The 19,518-nt window shown below is 44.2% G+C and overlaps 1 protein-coding gene across 1 annotated transcript in view; it reads left to right on the forward strand.

The window, feature by feature from the left end:
- Positions 1-19,518, forward strand: part of Shrm (shroom) — a 480,715-nt gene that overhangs the window by 62,212 nt on the left and 398,985 nt on the right. Inside the window, exon 2 of the mRNA XM_076521392.1 lies at positions 1,156-1,638. Within this exon, the coding sequence (XP_076377507.1) occupies positions 1,156-1,638 (483 nt within the window). The remainder of the gene's footprint in view (positions 1-1,155; positions 1,639-19,518) is intronic.

Here is a 19,518-nt window from a genome sequence, read left to right on the forward strand (position 1 = left end):
TCCTTGAGATAGTTACGGAGAATCGAAAAAGTCTCGTAACTGTTCAATGGAAGAAATAATTTAGCAAATTCGTAATCAGTTATAATCGGTTAAACAAACCTCGAGAAACACTTTTGTAGCGTCGATCGTTGATCACTGTCCGAATCGTCCGTTCTAACGTCATCGTTCCAGCGTAATTAGCTGTTCGCTTTATTGTTGCGAATCTCTCTGTTTTTCTCGCGTCGTGGCATTTTATTTACAATTAACCAGTTAAGCGTCAAATTTAGTTTTAGAAACCCCTCACAGTGTGCGGAACTAAAATCAAGCGACGAACGCAGGGCAAAATGGTCCTATTACAAATTTTATGAAAAGCGAAGAAGAACTACATTTTTATTTACGGAAAACTTAACAATATATTTCTGAAAAGTTATTGTTATTATAAACTTAACAATTCTCAAATAATAATGAAATACAGAAAAAAAAGAAAGACACAACGACGAGTAAACACGTTGAAGGCACCGTAATAGAGATTTGGTTTGACGTGTATACACGACAAACGCGTTTAACTGGTTAATATACAGGGTGTCTCAAACATGTCTCGCAATCCGAAAATGGGGGGTACCTGAGGTCATTTGAAGTAACTTTTTCCTTTGCGAAAATGCAATCCGTAGCTTTGTTTACGGATTATTAACGAAAAACACTGATCAATAAAAGGCGAGGATTAGCTGGCGCGAGGCGGCCGAGTCAACGAGTTCCGCTGATTGGTTCAGTCGCCACGTGCCAGCCGAGCTCGTCTCTCATTGGTCAGCGTTTTTCGTTAATAACTCGTAAACGAAGCTTCGGATTGCATTTTCGCTAAGGAAAAAGTCACTGCAAATCACCTCAGGAACTCCCGATTTTCGGATTGCGAGGCATTTTTGGGACAGCTTATAGAATATAACACAACACAATTCAATTATATTACAAATCTTTGAATTCGTAATGTTGTATAACTATTCCGTTGCAACCCCTATCTTCCATTATTTCCTAAGGAGTTGTTCGCAACAGGGCAGTTTCACATTACAGCGACTTGATTTGGACAAGTCGCCGTAACAATATTCCACGAGAATCTATTGCATTCTATTTGACCAGAGACCACGAGATAAAATTCTGACGAAGAAACTTGAATTGTTTCAGAAGCAAGAACGGAGACTCTTCGATGTCCCACGAGACGCCGAACGGCGGCGGTGGCGGAGGACTGGGAAAATGGCTGCGGGATCATTTGGGCGGAGGGTCGAAGTCCAGCCAGGACTGTTCTCCGACTTTGAAATCCCACGGCAGCCTGGTGGAGGGTCCCGTGAGCGAGAAGCCGTTCGGCAGGGCAGTCTACGCCTCGCAAAATCTGTACTGCAGCCTGCCGAGAGAGCACAGCCGTCATGCCTACAACGTCTCTCGCAAGACCGGCCACGGGAATTCCGTGAAGCCTCAGGGTCACGATCGACAACGATCTAACAGCGTGAACCACCACCACGAGAAGACTACCTTGGCCGACCTTGGAAGTTTGACGAGGGGCGGGCCGATCTACGGGAGCGAGGGCAAGTCCCTGAAGAAACGGAACCGGGACCGGCGCAGACACTCGCTGAACGAGAGCCACGAGCTCGGCCGGCAACGTCGCAGAAGGTCAGTGGAAAATTCTAATTAAATCTGCTAATGCGGCTGGAAACCGCTCCGCGGAGGACAACGATTTACCGTGACCGTGGCGGAAACCGCAGAGTCATCTTTCGCGACCGCAGATGCGCGGCCAGATTAATTTAATTTGTCCCCGGACTGAGACCAGCCCCTCTCTCCACCCCACCCCTCACGGGCTAGAATAATTGAAAAGTTGATCGTCTCAACGAGACAACGGACTGGGAGCTTTCGGACGTGGGAAGATGGGGCAGGTGGAACGCTGACAGGTGGACTTCGTCCCGTTGGCTAAAATAAAAGACGAATGCGCAATGTTGTCTCGAATTGTTCAATTAATACAACGAGTCTCTGGTTTGCTGGTTTCGGCCAGGATATTCCGCGAATTTATTCTGGCCCAGCGTTACAATCGTGTAATTACTCAGCATCTGGCGATTACATTGCTGTTCGGTCATTCTTTGGATTCTCTAACAGTACATTGTCTAACTGTAATTTGAATTGCTCGCAGAGAACTCTGAAAAGCCAGGCAGCGTCTTTCAGGAATTATTCTGTTAATTTCGGAGCTAGTAAGCGATTGATTCACCCCTTGCGTTACGATTTCTTTCATAGTTTCGTTGATAAGCACTTTGTTCGTTCTTAAGCCCTTAACTTGTATGCTCGAGTTAATTCGAGCGCGCTAAACAGGTCGAACTGTGCACACTCGAGATAATTCGAGCGGCGTTGTATGTTATGCTGCTATAATTTTTCACACTCGAATATAATCGAGAATTGAAAATAACAATGTGAAAGCAAAGAAAAAAAATCGTTTTATTGATATTTATCATTTACATGGGATTGTAAGCTATAAGCAGTGTATCAAAATTTTCCACCAAAAGAAAAGTTGAATCAGGGGCGATAACAAAATTAAAATAAAAATTTTGATTATTTTTGTATTTTTTTAATTTTTTTGCCAAGACAATGTCCTAAATTGTGTTCTTTTACACTAAAAAATTGATTTTTTAAGCCGTTTTTTTAATAAAAAAGAAACTGTGCATTAAGGGATTAATAATGTCCCTAATAGAGCGAGACAATTTTTATTTCTTGTATGTTTCAATTTACTTTTATTTCGACATTCCGATAACAGTAAATAGAAGCAAATTGTCTTTCGATTTAGAAGAGATCAATAATATTCATAGTTAGAAAATCATTTATGAAATCTTACAAATCTGACTGCTTGTTATAGTGCAGTGATTAATGCATATTCACTTGTCCATTGTATGTATACATCTGTACACTTGAAAGAATATTGAAAAGTAGGAAATTGTTTTGGACGAATGAATAACATTCGTACTTGATGGATTCTGTGTGCAATTTTTATAACAAGTATGACTCGTTATAATTCAATGGGTTAAACTGATCTAAATATTGCCACCCACACAGTCGTAACTTTTTGGAATCACAATCTTGTATAATCATCATTAGACTGCGGGTCGTTGTATAAAATAGAAATTTTCAAAGGCGATTGCAAGAAACAGAAATGAATTGCAAATAAATTGTTTCTGTTAACAATTTTGATAACTTGAAAGTAGCGTAATAAAATGATTTCAGCCACTCACTTTCACCATAAATGCATCAAATCCGCAGTCCAGTCACCCTCGAGGAATTTAATTATTTATTTCTATCAAATCCAACAAGATGAGCAGATTGCGAATGTTTTCACAAATTTTTGCTTATCAATCTGCGGCGATTGAAAGCAAATATAAAATCGATCCTACACCGGCCGCAAAAAGAACTAATAGCCTGCCCACGCTGTCCCTAATTACATCTTATACTAAATCTAGCATCCAGTAAAAATCGAACCAAAGATTACCCGCCCAAAAAGGAAAGATCGAAAGCCTCGACAGCACGTGTAGCCAGGTCGTACATAAAAGGTTAATAACACAAGAGGTCCAAGTAATAGCGCGCGCAATATTACCGCGAAGCAGCGAGCGTTTCCACTCCCCTAATCGCGAGGCTGTGCAGCGAGTAAGAATATCGGAATGACGCGTTCTCGTCGACCATCCCTTTCTTCGTCGTTTCCCCCGGAGGAACATCAAAAGAATGGAATCTCATTGTAGCACAAATCGTCGTACTTTCCTCGAGCATCGATCAGCCAGATTGTTTCTCATCGACTGGCCTAACTGCCGAGTCACTGTCCGCGCTCGCGCCGCCGCGCCGCGTCGCTGCGTGTACACACGAGCGTTAGGGCCTTTAATGCCAATTCATTCAATGAAATTATAAAACAGCACGGGCCTAGCCTTTTGATTCCGTTCGACGCCTGCTGTACGCGCGTACACACAATCATGCTACACGCAGAATCCCCGACGTATTGTACAATTTTCTCTGCATAAAGTATTCGCCGCGGGGCGCAGCCGCCATTTTTACGGGGCCCCGACTTTTCGATCGCTTCCCTCCGACACGTTCGATTCCGGCGTGTACGGTTTAATTTCTCGTGTTCGAGGATGTACAGACGCATCGGGGGAAAAAAGTGCATCCCCCGACGCATCCCACCTCACCTCCGGCTTTTACCATTTTCTGCGACGCGCGCAGCGCGTTCGAAACGACCGAGGATCGAAGCTCTTTTTTAAACGTATCGCTGGCGCGACGCCTACTTTGCTCGTTGGTTTAATTGCCGTTGATATCTTTGCGAATTCTTGTTAATCACGTCGATTTCTGTGCCGCGGTTTCTTTATGATGCACTCTTGAGAAAACGCTATTTACGATCGTCGTGATTCGTATAAACGAAAGGAAACTTCGTGACTGTATCTTTTTCCGACGTCGTATGATGTGAACTTCGCTTATTGGCTTTTTACGTGTAAACTTTCTAGCACAGTTTGCGTCAATGAAGTTGATTTTGACGGTGTCGTCGCTTCTTACCGTCGTTGCGATTTTACTAAACGAAACAAAGCAACACGATTGAACTGTGCTCACGAATTTCTTCTTGCATAATCATAAACCATAAAATATATGTCATCCGATCTCGAAATGTATGCGTCGCTTCTCAAAAGTGCATAGCTTCGCACAAGTTTAAATAAAATCTCATTAAATCTCATTCGTAATCTCGGGTTTCAATCGAACCCATAAAATTGCACGGCGACAAAGAACCAACAAATTTTACAGTAAAAAACTACTGAGAAAGCAGATCACTTCGAATTTCACTCCAGTTCGTTGCAGATGTGAGAGAAAAGTTTTATTTTGCATAATGATCCGCAGTTTAATTGTAACGAACAACTTTTGCATTACCACCACTCGAGTACACAATTCTGTGGCAGCAGGGAAACGTCGTAAGTCACACGGTTTTCACTTCCGACATGCGGTAAATTCTCCCAAATTGCACAAAAATGGACGATTTGGGAAGAGTAGATACAATTATTATAGTTGTTGACAATCGGCGACTACAAAAACGAGCCACGAGGCTCGAATAATCGCGTCTCTTCTTCCAAAATTATCCATTTTTGTGTATAATCTGAGCGTCAATTACGGAGAATTTACTATACAGTAATGTCTCTCTAATTGACGCTCAGATTGTCCACAATTTTGGCTCGTTTTTATAGTTATTGAAAATCGGTAACCATAAAAACGAGCTGCATGGCTCGAATAATCGCGTCCCCTCTTCCCAAATTGTCCATTTTTGTGTACAATCTGAGCGTCAATTACGGAGAATTAATTATAAAGAAAGAGAATTAAGAACACTATATTACCGCTCGAAGTTCTGATCACCAACGCTTCATATCAGCAGCGTTTCAAATTGCATAATTTTCCCGAGTCCAAAGAATTTGTGTCGTTCTCGCGCAAACCCTACATACTACAATTCAATTAATGCATCAAAAATGCAATTTTTGAAATTGTGACTCGCGGCGTCTTTCCTTGCAGCCGCAGACTTACGAAAGCAACAAAACGCTCGCGAGCGACAGAAATTTGTCCGCTTCGGGGGCATGATTCGGCCCGCCGCGCGGGCCTGAGTCGGGCACCCGGCATAGAGGGTAGATGCTGACCTTGGGGACACCGATAAATCTGCGGCCGAACGATAATCTCCGCGGTCGTTATTACGCAAGGGACGCGTTCGGGAATCGACTTCCTCGGTTGTCCGAGCCGTGTGTGCGTGCGTGCCCGCTCGCCCTTCGCCCTTTTCCACGGGGTCTTCATAACCAGCTCGTATAAACGGCGCAGGAAACCGCCCCCCTCGTTTCAGATAGGTATCGACGCTCCTTTCATAGTCCTCGGGATGAAACCACTCTCGGCTAGGATGATTTAACGCGTCGGCTCGCCGGTGCCCCCGCGAACGTTCGGTCATCACGACCATAGTAAGACGCCAGCTCCCTTGCGCCGGTTGTAAGTGTCCACGACTGGTATGCGGCCAGTATGTACGTCCGGGATATATGGTTGTCTTCATGCTCGTCCTTCGTATAAGGCCCCTCCGGCTGATGCCGGGGCTACGGGGCCCACGGGGCAGAGGGATCTGTTCCGCGGGGCCCGTGGACGCGAAATACCGATGTAGCCGTGCAGAGTTCGTCGGACCCCCGTCACCGGACAGAGAAAGTCTGCGCGATAGAGGGAGGGAGAGAGAGAGGGAGAGAGAGAGAGTGGGAGAGGGGGAGAGAGAAAGAGAGCGAGACCGAGAGAAAGAGGAAGAGGGAGGGAGAGAGAGAGAGGGACGGGACCGGCAGGGTTGTTGGGCCCTGAATTTACGGCGGGGACCGCGATAACCTCGATAGCCCGACACGGGTATATTGCCGCCCCGGAGACGGCCAACTGTCTATCGACCGGGGCCCGTGTTTCTGCTCCGCTGACTTTCAGCGTGCATCCTGGAATTTCGGGGACACTTCTCTTTCGTGACGATGAAAGTGACGCCTCGACACGCCTTCTTCTCTGTCTCTCTTCTCCCCTCCCTCTCTCTTCCTCTCTTGCTTTCTTTCTCTCACCGCGAGAAAGAGAGAGAGAGAGAGAGAGAGAGAGAACTCGGCAGTCTGATCGACAACCGTTCCAGATCGATAACAGCTCACGACGGATCGATTTCAGTGAGAATCGATTGCATCGGTGCGACATGACCTCAAAGGGTCCCCGGGGAGATGTAGGGTGCTAGATTGCGGTTTTGGTCGCCTGGAATTATATGGTGGTTTGGTGCGTTGACTCTGGACCGATCGTATTAAATTGTACGTTGTAATTTCTAGGTAATGATTAGACTGCGGATTTGATGCATTCGTGGCAAAAATGAATAGATCAAATGGCCAAGAACAATGTCGTTTAATCAATTTGAAATTACTGTCGCTGTCAACTCGCTAAAAAACGATTCTTTATTGTTTTTGTAATATCGACAGACCTCGATAAAATAAACATCGATATCTCGAAAATAAATAATTCATTATGAAGAACAGAGAATTGAATTTATATAATAATAAAAGTATCATTGATAACAGAAACCCAGATCATACTTCGTAACAGAATACTGCGGTTTTGAAACCGCTGGGGTTAATTTGACCACATATGGTTCGCGGAAGGATAACACCGAGGAACGATGCTACTGAATTTATTCAGAGCTTTCGTCGGTTTTATCATAATGTATGCTCGAACCAAAAAACTTCATTCCATCAATTCCGGTAAAAGAGTCTTTATCGTTTCAACGGTCTTAAAAGTAAACACATGGAACCGGTTATCTCGACCGGAACGGTAGTTCGAGTGTCGATTTAATTGCCGAAAATTTAGTAAACGGATAACATGATTTATACGCGCGCAGGGCCCAAATGCCCCCGACAGGCACGGTTCGAGCTTTAAAAATGAAAATCCGTTCGATCTTACAGGCCTCTCGTAAATACCTCGTGTTTCCAACCTCAATTACAGCGACGCTTCTATCGTACGAAAGATCCGAGAAAAATCGGGCGCGTAAAATACAGCGCGTCCTTCTTCGGGCATCGTAGCTCGCATATTACGCGAATAAACACAGAACCGCATGAATAAAAGCGACAACGGACACGGTCGGATCAAAACGAGCCAGCGCGCTGGTATTAAAACGAGAAAAATGCCGGCTTGACGCGGATGCGCTCTCGCACGATTGTTGCATAAACAATGACCGCAGCGGTTGCAGCGGTTGCAGGCGGCCGGATCGGCTGCATCGGTTGCAGGCCGCGTAGGCATCGCGCGTCTCGCGTGCCGCTCTATAAACCAGCGGAATATCGTACAATCGGAGGCGGACGTCTCGGTATGTATGCACGTCAATGCAACGTACGACGCCGGAGGGTGCTATAGCTGTCAAGCGCTCGTATGCCTCAGTCACGCGTATGCGTGGCTATCTATTCCTCGGAGGGATCGGGCCGGGCCCGGCCCGAAAAAATGGCGAGCGAGCAGTAAGTAACGACGTATTCTCACGCGTTTATTCACGAGCCACGACGACTCTCGCTTCTTCGGATAGGGGATAGGATAGGGATAGGGATAGGAGCCGCGAGGGGGCCCGTTTGTGCGCGCAGGTGCGAGGGCCTCATGGTGCCCCGTGCGTGTTCCCTGAACGCGGATAAAACCGTGTTCGCGGTGTTACGAGTCGGGTGGCTCGCCAGATAGCCGGATCCGGAGCGTTAATGTATTCGTTAGGCTGCCGATACATTTCATCCGGCCGACTTACGCATCTTCGCTTTCCCTTCCCTCGATTTTGCCTCCGCTACTCTTGCTTTTAACGAAACGCTCGGTTTTCTTTCCATTTTATGCGGCGAAATAATCTTCACCGATCCGAGACTTCGATCTCTAGACAAGGCAACCTTTTGTTTGCAACCAAAATGTGATCATTAACACGTTCTATGCCGAGTTGTTTTTACTCGACTTTTCACGCTGGCCATTTGATATTTTACTAAAACTTGATATATTATATGTAATTATTAATCATCGTATGTAATAATAAAACAAACTTATCATGACCCATTCTTGCGGTAGAATTAATTCTTCGGTTCTATATTTGCTACAAACTATTTTGTTAACGCATTAAAGAAACATGTAAGCATGTACCATCGATGGTACACATGGCACGGAACGTGTTAAGGAAACGTCAATGGTGTTTTCATTTTATAACAGTCTTTCAGTCAATAATAAGATCAATTTTATTGAGAAAATAATATCGATATACTTTTTCGCTTGAAGCATAAAAATTGGATATTCGATATCGTCAAATTGTCAAATGCGCCATTGGTGACACGCGGGTCATAGGTTGACGGCGCCTGCTCTAGATTGTGCATCGTTCTGCGAAGTTTTTTATTTTCTGTCCCGCTAATGGGAACCGTTTAACGTTTCCTTAAAACTTTAAACTAAAGTTTAAAATTAATTTAAATTAATATTACTATTATGTTCCTCCTTTTGTTTCTTTTTTTGTTTTAAATTCTAGTAATTTGTAGATTCTATAAATTCTAGTACAGTAAAGCCTCTCTAATTGACGCTCGGATCGTCCACGAAAATGGGCAATTTGGGAAGAGGAGATACGAATATCAAGCATGGTCGTTTTTATGATCATCGATTCTCAACAATCATAAAAACGACGCAAGGCTCGAATAATCGTATCTCCTCTTCCCAAATTGTCCATTTTTGTGCGCAATTCGAGCGTAAGTTAGGGAGACATTGCTGTAACTTGAAATTCATGCGAAACGAGTGGTGTATAAAATACCTCCTATGTTTTATTTCTGCGGAAAAGATCTTAGATAACGGGCGAACTCACAACGTGCCAAAGATCGGCCTACGGATGTCTCCGAATGAAATCCTAGAGAGAAGCTAGACGTTTGGATAGGCTATCGAGCGGTCAATTACAGGAAATCAATTTTTCGAGGTTGTCGAATGGGATTCCGCCCTGAAACTCTCTCTCGTCCGCTTTCCTGCAGGCTCCGAGCTAAATATAGCAAAGGCTCGGATATAAATAGAATAACCCCGCGGGCCAAGATGGCCGGGGTCAGCTCGAGAGAGCCGCGTCTCCTCCGCTTCTTTTCTCCTCTTTTCTTTTCTTCCTCCCATTCTCTCGCTCGGCCAGCCTCTCGTCCTCTTCTTTTTCCTCCTCGCCTTCGTTCCCGGCTCCTGATTTTTCGTTTCGCTCGTTTTACGCTCGGCCACCAGAATTTACCTGTCCCGGGCCCGGCTTCGGAGGCTTTAACGCCGTCGAGTCAACCCCGATCCCATTGGCCGACCTTACGCTGCCTTCGGGACCGATAAGAGGTCACCGACACACGGACCCTTTGCCTTTGACGTCGCGAGATCGTTACGGGTTTCGGCTGTCCGGCCGTCGTCCCGTTTTATTGCCACCTGGACGGCTCTTACGTAAAACGAAGACTTTGCGACCCCGGGCACTAAAATTTCGTTCCTGATCCCGTTGCCGCTTCCTGGACAAGATTTGCGGCCGCGATCTTCGCTGTGAAAGCGGCAACGGCGACGGAACTCTTGCCGATGTCGTGTTGGGCCCTGAAGACGGTGAGTCGGGGCGAGAGGATGTTCTCTTAAAAACGCTTTGACGTTCCCGGTTTCGATTTTTAGGACTTTGGAACACCGTGGCGATGGTGTCGCGTTTATCGTAGTCGATACATTTGTCCCTGATTCTTCAGGAACATTTTAAACAGTCCGGAGAATCCTCTGGCATTATCGATGACACGATTGCCACGCGTCGACTAGGCTATTGCAGCCAATCGGTAACCAATTGCTGCGCCATTGGTTTGTTTTCGGGCATGATTAACTTTATATTTATCGAATAGGAACTTTTTTATTCTACGATTTTGCTTTACTTTTTAATCAAAAATACATCTATCGGTAGTTGTCACTATCTTCCGTCGCAAGTTTTTGCCAAAAAGCCGCGGTTGCGCTTTCTCATTATAAAAACGATCGAAATCATTATCGATGACACGATTGCCACGCGTCGACTAGGCTATTGCAGTCAATCGGTAATTAATTGTTATGCCATCGGTTTGTTTCCGGGCGTAATTAACTTTATGTTTATCGAGTAGGAACTTTTTTATTCTGCGATTTTGATTTACTTTTTAATCAAAGATACATCTATCGGTAGTTGTCACTATCTTCAGTCGCAAGTTTTTGCCAAAAAGCCGCGGTTGCGCTTTCTCATTATAAAAACGATCGAAATCATTATCGATGACACGATTGCCACGCGTCGACTAGGCTATTGCAGTCAATCGGTAATTAATTGTTATGCCATCGGTTTGTTTCCGGGCGTAATTAACTTTATGTTTATCGAGTAGGAACTTTTTTATTCTGCGATTTTGATTTACTTTTTAATAAAAAAATACGTCTATCGATAGTTGTCACTACCTCCCGTTGCAAGTTTTCGCCAAAAGCCACGGTTTCTCATTATAAAAACGATCGAAATAATTGGTACCTATGAATTTATCTTCATTAATGAAAACATTGTTGGTATTTTTGGTTGCTGAAGATCAGTAACTCCTGTGAACGGAATGTTTAGAGAGTCCGAAGAGGATGCACGTGTGGCACTTTCAGCTAATTTATCTGTAGTCTCCTTATCCTGTATTCCAACGTGTAATTAATAATTAACTTCGTATTTATCTATAAGAGCTAACCCACATATTATCCAGATTAGAGAAAAATGATCGAATGCTATTTAAATAACACAATCATCTACAAAATAAAATTTTATTAGGTATCGATTTATTTATATAGCATTCGATCATTTTTTCCTAATCTTGATAATACGTGGATTAACTCTTGTAGATAAATATAAAGTTACTTATTCCCGAAAACAAACCGAAATCGTGGTAATTAGTCATCGACAGTAACCGTCTCCACACAACCCTACGCAGTTGTTTGTGGTACAAACGTCAACATCGTCGGCCAGTATCTTCAGCAAGCAAGGAGAACGATCGAAGGTAAGACTCGCTTCGATGAAAAGGTATCTACGAGGAAGGAGTCGAACCAGGGGGCAACCATTGGCTACGTGTGTCCTGCGTTCGAAGATGACTACGAACATGCCTGGTGTTCGTCCGCGCGGCGGTCGTAGGTGTCGGCGGTTCGAAAAGCCACAATGTCGCGACCGGTCGACCGTTTTCCCGAGCGTCTCCCTCTAATCAACCCGGTCCGCGTCCCGACGGTTTTTGCTTGAGATTAAATGCTGCCTCTAACGACCTAGTACTTTATACGGGGATGGTGCTCGCGGAATATCCTGCGTTTATCATTCTGTACGAGAGGTGGAGGTCGTAGGATCGAAGGAAGGGAAGAAGAAGAAGAAGAAGAAGACGACGACGACGAAGAAGAAGAGAAGAAGAAGAAGAAGAAGGTAAAGAGAAGGGACTAGGAGGAGACGAAGAAGAAGAAGAAGGAGGAGGAGAAGGAGAAGATGAAGAAAATGAGGAAGGCGGCTCGAGGCCCCATTCGACCCTGACCAGGGCCGTATCGGCGGGATTAATGGCAGTGACATCCCGCTCGTGGCCAGATGAGATTCTCCGGCTCGACCGCGGCGCGGGGCACAGCGAGATGCGAGGAGGGGAGTAACTCTCTCTCTCTCTCTCTGTTCTTCTCTCAGAAGTGATGAGAAGGAGAGGAGAGAGAGAGAGAGAGAGGGGACGAGATGCCCAGAAGAAGAAGAAGTCGACGACGAAGCGGAGGAGGTGGAGGGCACCCGATGCGAGTCGAGTGCGTTGACCTTAGGATTCGATGCGCGTCCTTGAGGATACCAAGATGGCGGGTTTATGCAACCGGCCACAATGGTATCTGCAGGCTGCAGCGTCTCTCTCGTCGCGTTCTATTTGACGCACGACGATTCGACGCGCTTGCATTCTCGAGGGATTCTCGTCCGCTCGCTTGCTCGCGCGCGCTCGAGGCACGGTGCTGCACGCACAGGCGGACAAGCGTGTAGATACGCGCGCAGCGGCACCGACATGAGCTTAAGACGCGCCGTTAAAGCCAGTCAGTCCAGTTTCCATCGCCGCAGCCTGCACCGACGAGCCAGGAATACACCGTCGTCGATTCGAAAGGAAATCAAATCCGAGGAAAGGCCAACGAACGGCCTGCGCCCGGCCACGATGCCCGCCCGACGCTCTTCGCACCAGCTTTCGCACCGCTCGCGAATTCGCCGCGACGGTCCGCCTCCATTTTACGGGTCCCCGATCCAGGAAAGCGTCGCGACACGCTCTACGCTTTTTACCTAGCTCCACTTTATCGGAGCCTATATGGTAATGTTGCCGATTTGAGAGGAGCATCGTGCTAGCTGTACACTTTGGAGCTTCGCTGTACGTTTACTTCAACGTTCAAATTTTATACATATTTTTCTGTAAAGAATTTCAGTACGTTCATAGTGATAGAAACTCAGAGATATTGATGCTTTCTATTGGACCCTCTATGCTGATCCGGGAGTGCAATGTGTTATCTACACACTTTGGATGTTCTCTACTCGTTTGCTTCAACGCCCAGGCTCTGCAAATATTTCTGTAGAGAGTTCAATAATCTGAAAATGATACAAAGATTGTATATTTTGAGAGGCTTATTATCTTTGATGCTGCATGGCAGGTTATAAATGTGGAGATCAGCAATCCTTCATTGAAAGGCTTCGGATGTTCGCGCAGTTGATGCTTGACGTCTAATACAACGTAGATCATCGTTGAACATCGAGTACTCGCTTTCTCTTTAAGAGATTGCGAACGCAAGGGTTGCAAACCATGAAACTATGAAATCATAGCTATCTAAAAAATATTACTAAAACGCGTCCGAACCACCTAATCAACCGAGACCCATTCGACGTCTTAGCGGATCTTCGTTCGGAACGTTGCTAAATAACTGTCTCGAAGAATGCAACCATTACCAGCGACAGAAATCATGAAAACGTTCATTTTAAGGGGACGTTTGGGACTGCAAAAAATCATCCTCGCCGAGCCGAACCGAGCCGAGCCGACCGGCTCGCAGTACAAGACGGGCGAAAATGATCGACGTGGCCGGAGTTTGGACGGTCTGTACCTGGTCGTTGCGTGCGTCGGGGTCGCAATAAATTTTGTGCGGGCCTGTCCGGCCGTAAAAGAGATTCGGGAACTGGAACTCAGGAAATTGGTACGTCAGTGTCATCGGGATATAAAAACTTGTTTCGTTGGCTAGCGAGCGCCGCGGCGGCACGTATATCGAGAAAAAGGCCGCGGGGATTCGATACTGACAATCGAACCACACGGGCGAGCCCCTTCGACCGTTCTCGCGCACACTCGAGTCCTGTTTCGTGTGTACACCAACGACGACGACGACGACGACGACGACGACGACGACGACGACTCGGAGCGGAGTGCTCTCGGTGTGCGACCCTGTACCTTGTGTACCCGTGCATAAGGAGCACCAGGTACACAAGGTACCCGGCACACGCGCGCGCGCGCACACGGAGAGGAAGAAACACGCGCGAGCGCGCGCGCGGAAGGTACACGTACACACGCGCGACGCGAGCCGGGATCCTTGATCCTACAGGAATGCAGTCTTGGCGGCCCACGCGGCCTCAAGTACCCCACTCTCTCCTTCTCTTTCTCTCCCTCTTTCTTTCTTTGTGTCTTTCTTTCTTTCTCGGTACGGGGCTGCCTTGTTCCTCTTCCCTTCTTCTTCGTTTTCACGAGATCTAATCCCCGCAGGGCCACGTCCGTAAAGCAAAGAGCGGTATTGGTCGAATGCACGCGCCTTCTCGTTGTTCTCCAACCTCGCGGACCTGCTGCGGGATTCTTCGATAAATGTGCAGCGGAGGGCCGGGGGCGAGAGTCCCTTTCAGGGTACACACCCCCGATTAAGCGTTTTCTAAGGGTCTTCTTTTCGAGTCTTCTTACGGCGCGAACTGTTTCACATCATTTTCGGGAAGTCTGTTTCGAGATGACATCTAAGGAACGCGGTATTGTTTGACGCTCTAAGTTGACACACGTAGGAAGTGCTGCTAGTCTTGGGGGCAATGGTTGTTTTCAGGGTACACATAGTCCAAAGTAGGATTTTCTAGCTTTTGTTTTAAGTTGAAGCACATGGCGGATTGTTTGAAATGATTTAGAGGAAATTCTATTTCGTGGTGGCAAGTAAACAGCATATTGTTCGAGCGACACTCTAAATTGTTACGTACAAGATGAGCTGCTAATCTGGTGGACAGTAGTTATTTTCGGGAAGTGTGCTTCGGGATAGCATCTAAGGAACGCGGTATTGTTTGTCGCTCTGAGTTGACAAGTGCTGCTAGTCTTGGGGGCAATGGTTGTTTTTAGGGTACACATAGTCCAAAGTAGGATTTTCTGGTTTTTGTTTTAAGTTGAAGCACATGGCGGATTGTTTGAAATGATTTAGAGGAAATTCTATTTCGTGATGGCAAGTAAACAGCATATTGTTCGAGCGACACTCTAAATTGTTACGTACAAGATGAGCTGCTAATCTAGTGGACAGTAGTCATTTTCGGGAAGTCTGCTTCGGGATGGCATCTAAGGAACGCGGTATTGTTTGACGCTCTAAGTTGACACACGTAGGAAGTGCTGCTAGTCTTGCGGGCAATGGTTGTTTTTAGGGTACACATAGTCCAAAGTAGGATTTTCTAGCTTTTGTTTTAAGTTGAAGCACAAGGCGGATTGTTTGAGATGATTTAGAAGAAATTCTATTTCGTGATGGCAAGTAAGCACCATGATACAGTAATGTCTCTCTAACTGACGCTCAGATTGTCTACAAAAATGGACAATTTGGGAAAAGGAGATACGATTATTTGAGCCTTGCGGTTCGTTTTTATAGTTACGGATTGTCAAGAACTATAGAAACGAGCTGCAAGGCTAGAATAATCGTATCTCCTGTTCCCAAATTGTCCATTTTTTGTGCACAATCAGTTAGGGAGACATTACCGTATTGTTCGAGCGACACTCTAAGTTGTTATATACAGGATGAGCTGCTAATCTAGTGTATAGTAGCCATTTTCAGGGTACGCTGCATCGGAAATGTGTTTTTTAAAGAGTATTCGTGTTTAAATTGAAGTACATTGCGAATTGTTTGAGATGTTCAAAGTTTGCTGAAAGATTGCAAAAGATTGTTCGACGTTAAGAGTAAGGAGCACGATACTATTTGAGTGATACTCTAAATTGATACATAGAAGATGAGCTAATTTTCTAAGAAGCAATTGTCGCAATTAAGATAATACCCTCAAATGGCATTTCCTGAGGCTAATCGTATCAAAAAGTTGATATACAGCACGAATCGTTTGAAATAATTTAAAGGAAAATTTATTTCGTGATATTAAAAGTAAGGAGCATATGGTATTGTTTGTATGCTACGACGTATGGGAAGAGCAGCTAGTCTACAGGACTATCTCAGAAGTATGGCTACTTTTTAACGCCACATGTGTTTGAAATGAAATAAAACAGAAACGGTCGGAAAGATTTTGAGGTTCTCTGGGTTTCAACGTAATGCTTTATAGTGTTAATTAAGCGATTCAAAGGATCTGCAGGCTCTTTCGCCTGCGTGTCCAGATGACGCAGCAACCACGAGAACCAACACCGCGCGTAAAAACAGATAACAAAGACACGCCGATGGCCCCCCTAAATCTCCCATCTCGCTACTATCCCAAGTAAACGCAGCAATTTATCAGCGAGCTCTCTGTCTTAAAATGGCGAAGATCGCGCACGATAAATTGTTCGAGGATCAGATTTGGTGTGTCAAAGGAAACCGAACCCGTGGTTCAGCTGGGTGGCGCGTTGGCTCCACCGAATCCGGAGGGTCCTGCGTTTTCCGGGGAAAAATTGCGCAGGTCTCCATTTCATATTTATGCAGGCGTGCGTTAAAGACGACTCGAACGAATGCGAACTTCGTCTCTGCAGAAGCGTGCAGCTCGCTGATATTTCACAAAATCTAAACATATCCACAATTTGGTCATCGAGTTGACAAATCTGACTCGCGATGGAGATTATTTTTAATAATAACCTGTTAAGCGTGAATGTTATTCCGTCCCTTTTAATTGAAGCAAGATTTTGTTCTCTTGTCAACAATATTTAACCGTTCAAGTAAATGTTCAAAAGTCATACAAATTTCTTCTAATTTTTTAAAATTATGATATATAATAATTATGATAATTATTGTGAAACACATTTTCTTGCCTTTCTTCTATCTAAAATTGTGTCATTATGGTCCTAGAATTATTAAAAAATAAACAATATTAAAAAGGAATTTAAATAATTTCTAAATATTGTTCACAATACTTTCAGTTATGTCAAGAGTTTTCTTCTCAATTTCATTTGAACTTAAAAAGGATGTTCTTCGATTTTTTTCTCTTGTTAACAATGTTCAAAAGTCATATAAATTTCTTCTAATTTTTAAAAATTATGATACAATAATTATGATAATTATTGTGATACACATTTTCTTGTCTTTCTTCTATCTAAAATTGTGCCGTTATGTTCCTAGAATTATTAAAAAATAAACAATATCAAAAATAAATTTAAATAATTTCTAAATATTGTTCACAATAATTTCAGTTGTGTCAAGAATTTTCTTCTCAATTTCGTTTGACCTTAAAAAGGATGTTCTTCGATTTTTATTTCATATAAGCATTATGTTATTAATCTGTTCTATTACAATTGAAAAGCATAATAAATAAAAAGAGACGGGAACAAATCGAACGACGATAAGAAGAATCGGATAAATGGAAAAATAAAATTGGACAGAGCGGACGAACAAATAAATGCGCACGAAGGAGGGCTGCGGAGGGGTCGAAAGGTCGCCGGCTGGTGGCAGGAGGGTAGAAAGGGCCGCGAAAGCGACAGTGGTCCCTTGACCGTTGATTTTTCTCTTGGGTTATTAATTCCTGGCCGTTTAACGTCCGACGAAAGAGAGATACTCGGGTTTCATCTGGCAGTGCAGTGTTCTCCCGTGACGCGGGGCCCTCGCGTGATCGAACGAGCCCCGTCCCCCATAAATAAACTTTTCATACATCAGCCGAGGGAGAGGGCCCACGGAATAAAGCACACAGAGATGAAATCATAGCCTGCGCGCCGCAGGATACGCGCTGACGGTGTCCGGTAGCCTCGCAGCGGTTTAATCGACGTCCTGCGAGAAACTTTTCCGGCGAGCACGGCCGGCCCGGCCTTTCTTTCTGCGAGCCGCAGTTAAACAACCGTGCCGAGAGAGACGCTCTCTCTCTCTCTTTCTCGCTATCTTGCCCTCTCTCTCTCTCTCACTTTCTTTGCGGAGGGAAGATCATCTTCGATCTTCAAGGTCGACTGCATGCGGCCCGAGGCCTTCACCGAGGAGGCGTCGATCCGACCGCACCGCGAATTCGTTCGACTGTTTCCTTCGTCCCGCAGCTGTTTCCTACGAGAGAACTCGGGCTCCGCCGCCTCGAGAGCCTGTTCATCCACGCGAATCGTGTCAGCTTCGATTATCGAACGATCTCGCGGATGATCGCGGTATCATGAACGAGCCGGAAGAGTTTCACCGGAGCGCGGAAGCGGAAGAGCCCGGCGAGGAAGTAATTGCAGAGGTTGGTTCATGTTGACAGTTCTTGACAGCTTGGTGGGAGACGATCGAAGAGCGTGACAGTCGGGATCGATGGTCGCTAGAGCTCGGCAAATATTATTTGAAATAATATATCATTTTATTTTGTAATTATTGGCACGCTTGTGATTATTTTTGGAATGACATTGTTTGAAATGTTTCGACATTTTATTGGGAATTGTACGATGATTTGGGCGAATTGGGAATCATTAGCTGTTCAATTGATAAAAATAACATAATAATTATTATTATTGGCACGCTTGTGATTATTTTTGGAATGACATTGTTTGAAATGTTTCGATATTTTATTGGGAATTGTACGATGATTTGGGCGAATTGGGAATCATTAGCTGTTCAATTGATAAAAATAACATAATTATTATTATTATTGGCATGCTTTCGTGATTATTTTTGAAATAACATTGTTTAAAATGTTTCGATATTTCATTGGGAATTTTACGATTTGGACGAATTGGGAATTATTGGCTGTTCAATTGATAAAAATAACATAATAATTATTATTATTGACACGCTTGTGATTATTTTTGAAATAACATTGTTTAAAATGTTTCGATATTTTATTGGGAATTGTACGATGATTTCGGCGAATTGGGAATCATTAGCTGTTCAGTTGATAAAAATAACATAATAATTATTATTATTGGCACGCTTGTGATTATTTTTGAAATAACATTGTTTAAAATGTTTCGATATTTCATTGGGAATTTTACGATGATTTGGACGAATTGGGAATTATTGGCTGTTTAATTGATAAAAATAACATCCTTCTTCAATCGTAAATAGCTAAATGTAATAACGCACTTTTTACAGTTGCATTTCTATGTGCAAGATATTATGCAGCTTAATAGAAAAGAAAGTGATTCTACGGGAACAACTGATTTGGGAAGAAAGAATACAATTTTTAGCTAAAGAGTGAGAGCTAGTTTTTAGCTAAGCGTCGATCTAGCTTGTCCAACCATGATCAACCTTTTCTACTGTGTTCAAAGACTGCAACGCGCGCGCCTAACAAACTTTCGAAGCTAGCTTGCGAACGAACCTTCTCTCAAATAAATTTTGTAGATTAATTTTCACGATAATTTATCAAACCTTAATTCTATTAGGATCCACAAAACATACGAATACCGAAAAAGTAATCCATGTCGTACAACTTAACATATCATTCTCAATTTGTAAAACAATTTAACAAAACACTTTAATTTGATGACATTTCGCGCTGTTTAGATCTTGTGTCGCGATCAAACTTTAGCAACGCACGTACATTGCATAGCTGCTTTCTTTCATTTTTTTTTTCTTTTTGTTTTGTTTGTCAATCTTGACGAGCGCTATCGTGCCGCTTGGTCCTCTTCGCAATCAATTAATTATAATAAATTTTCGACCGTGTTTTCTAAATAACCCCTG

The sequence above is a fragment of the Megalopta genalis genome, chromosome 1, assembly GCF_051020955.1.
Source record: "Megalopta genalis isolate 19385.01 chromosome 1, iyMegGena1_principal, whole genome shotgun sequence".
Taxonomy (NCBI): domain Eukaryota; kingdom Metazoa; phylum Arthropoda; class Insecta; order Hymenoptera; family Halictidae; genus Megalopta; species Megalopta genalis.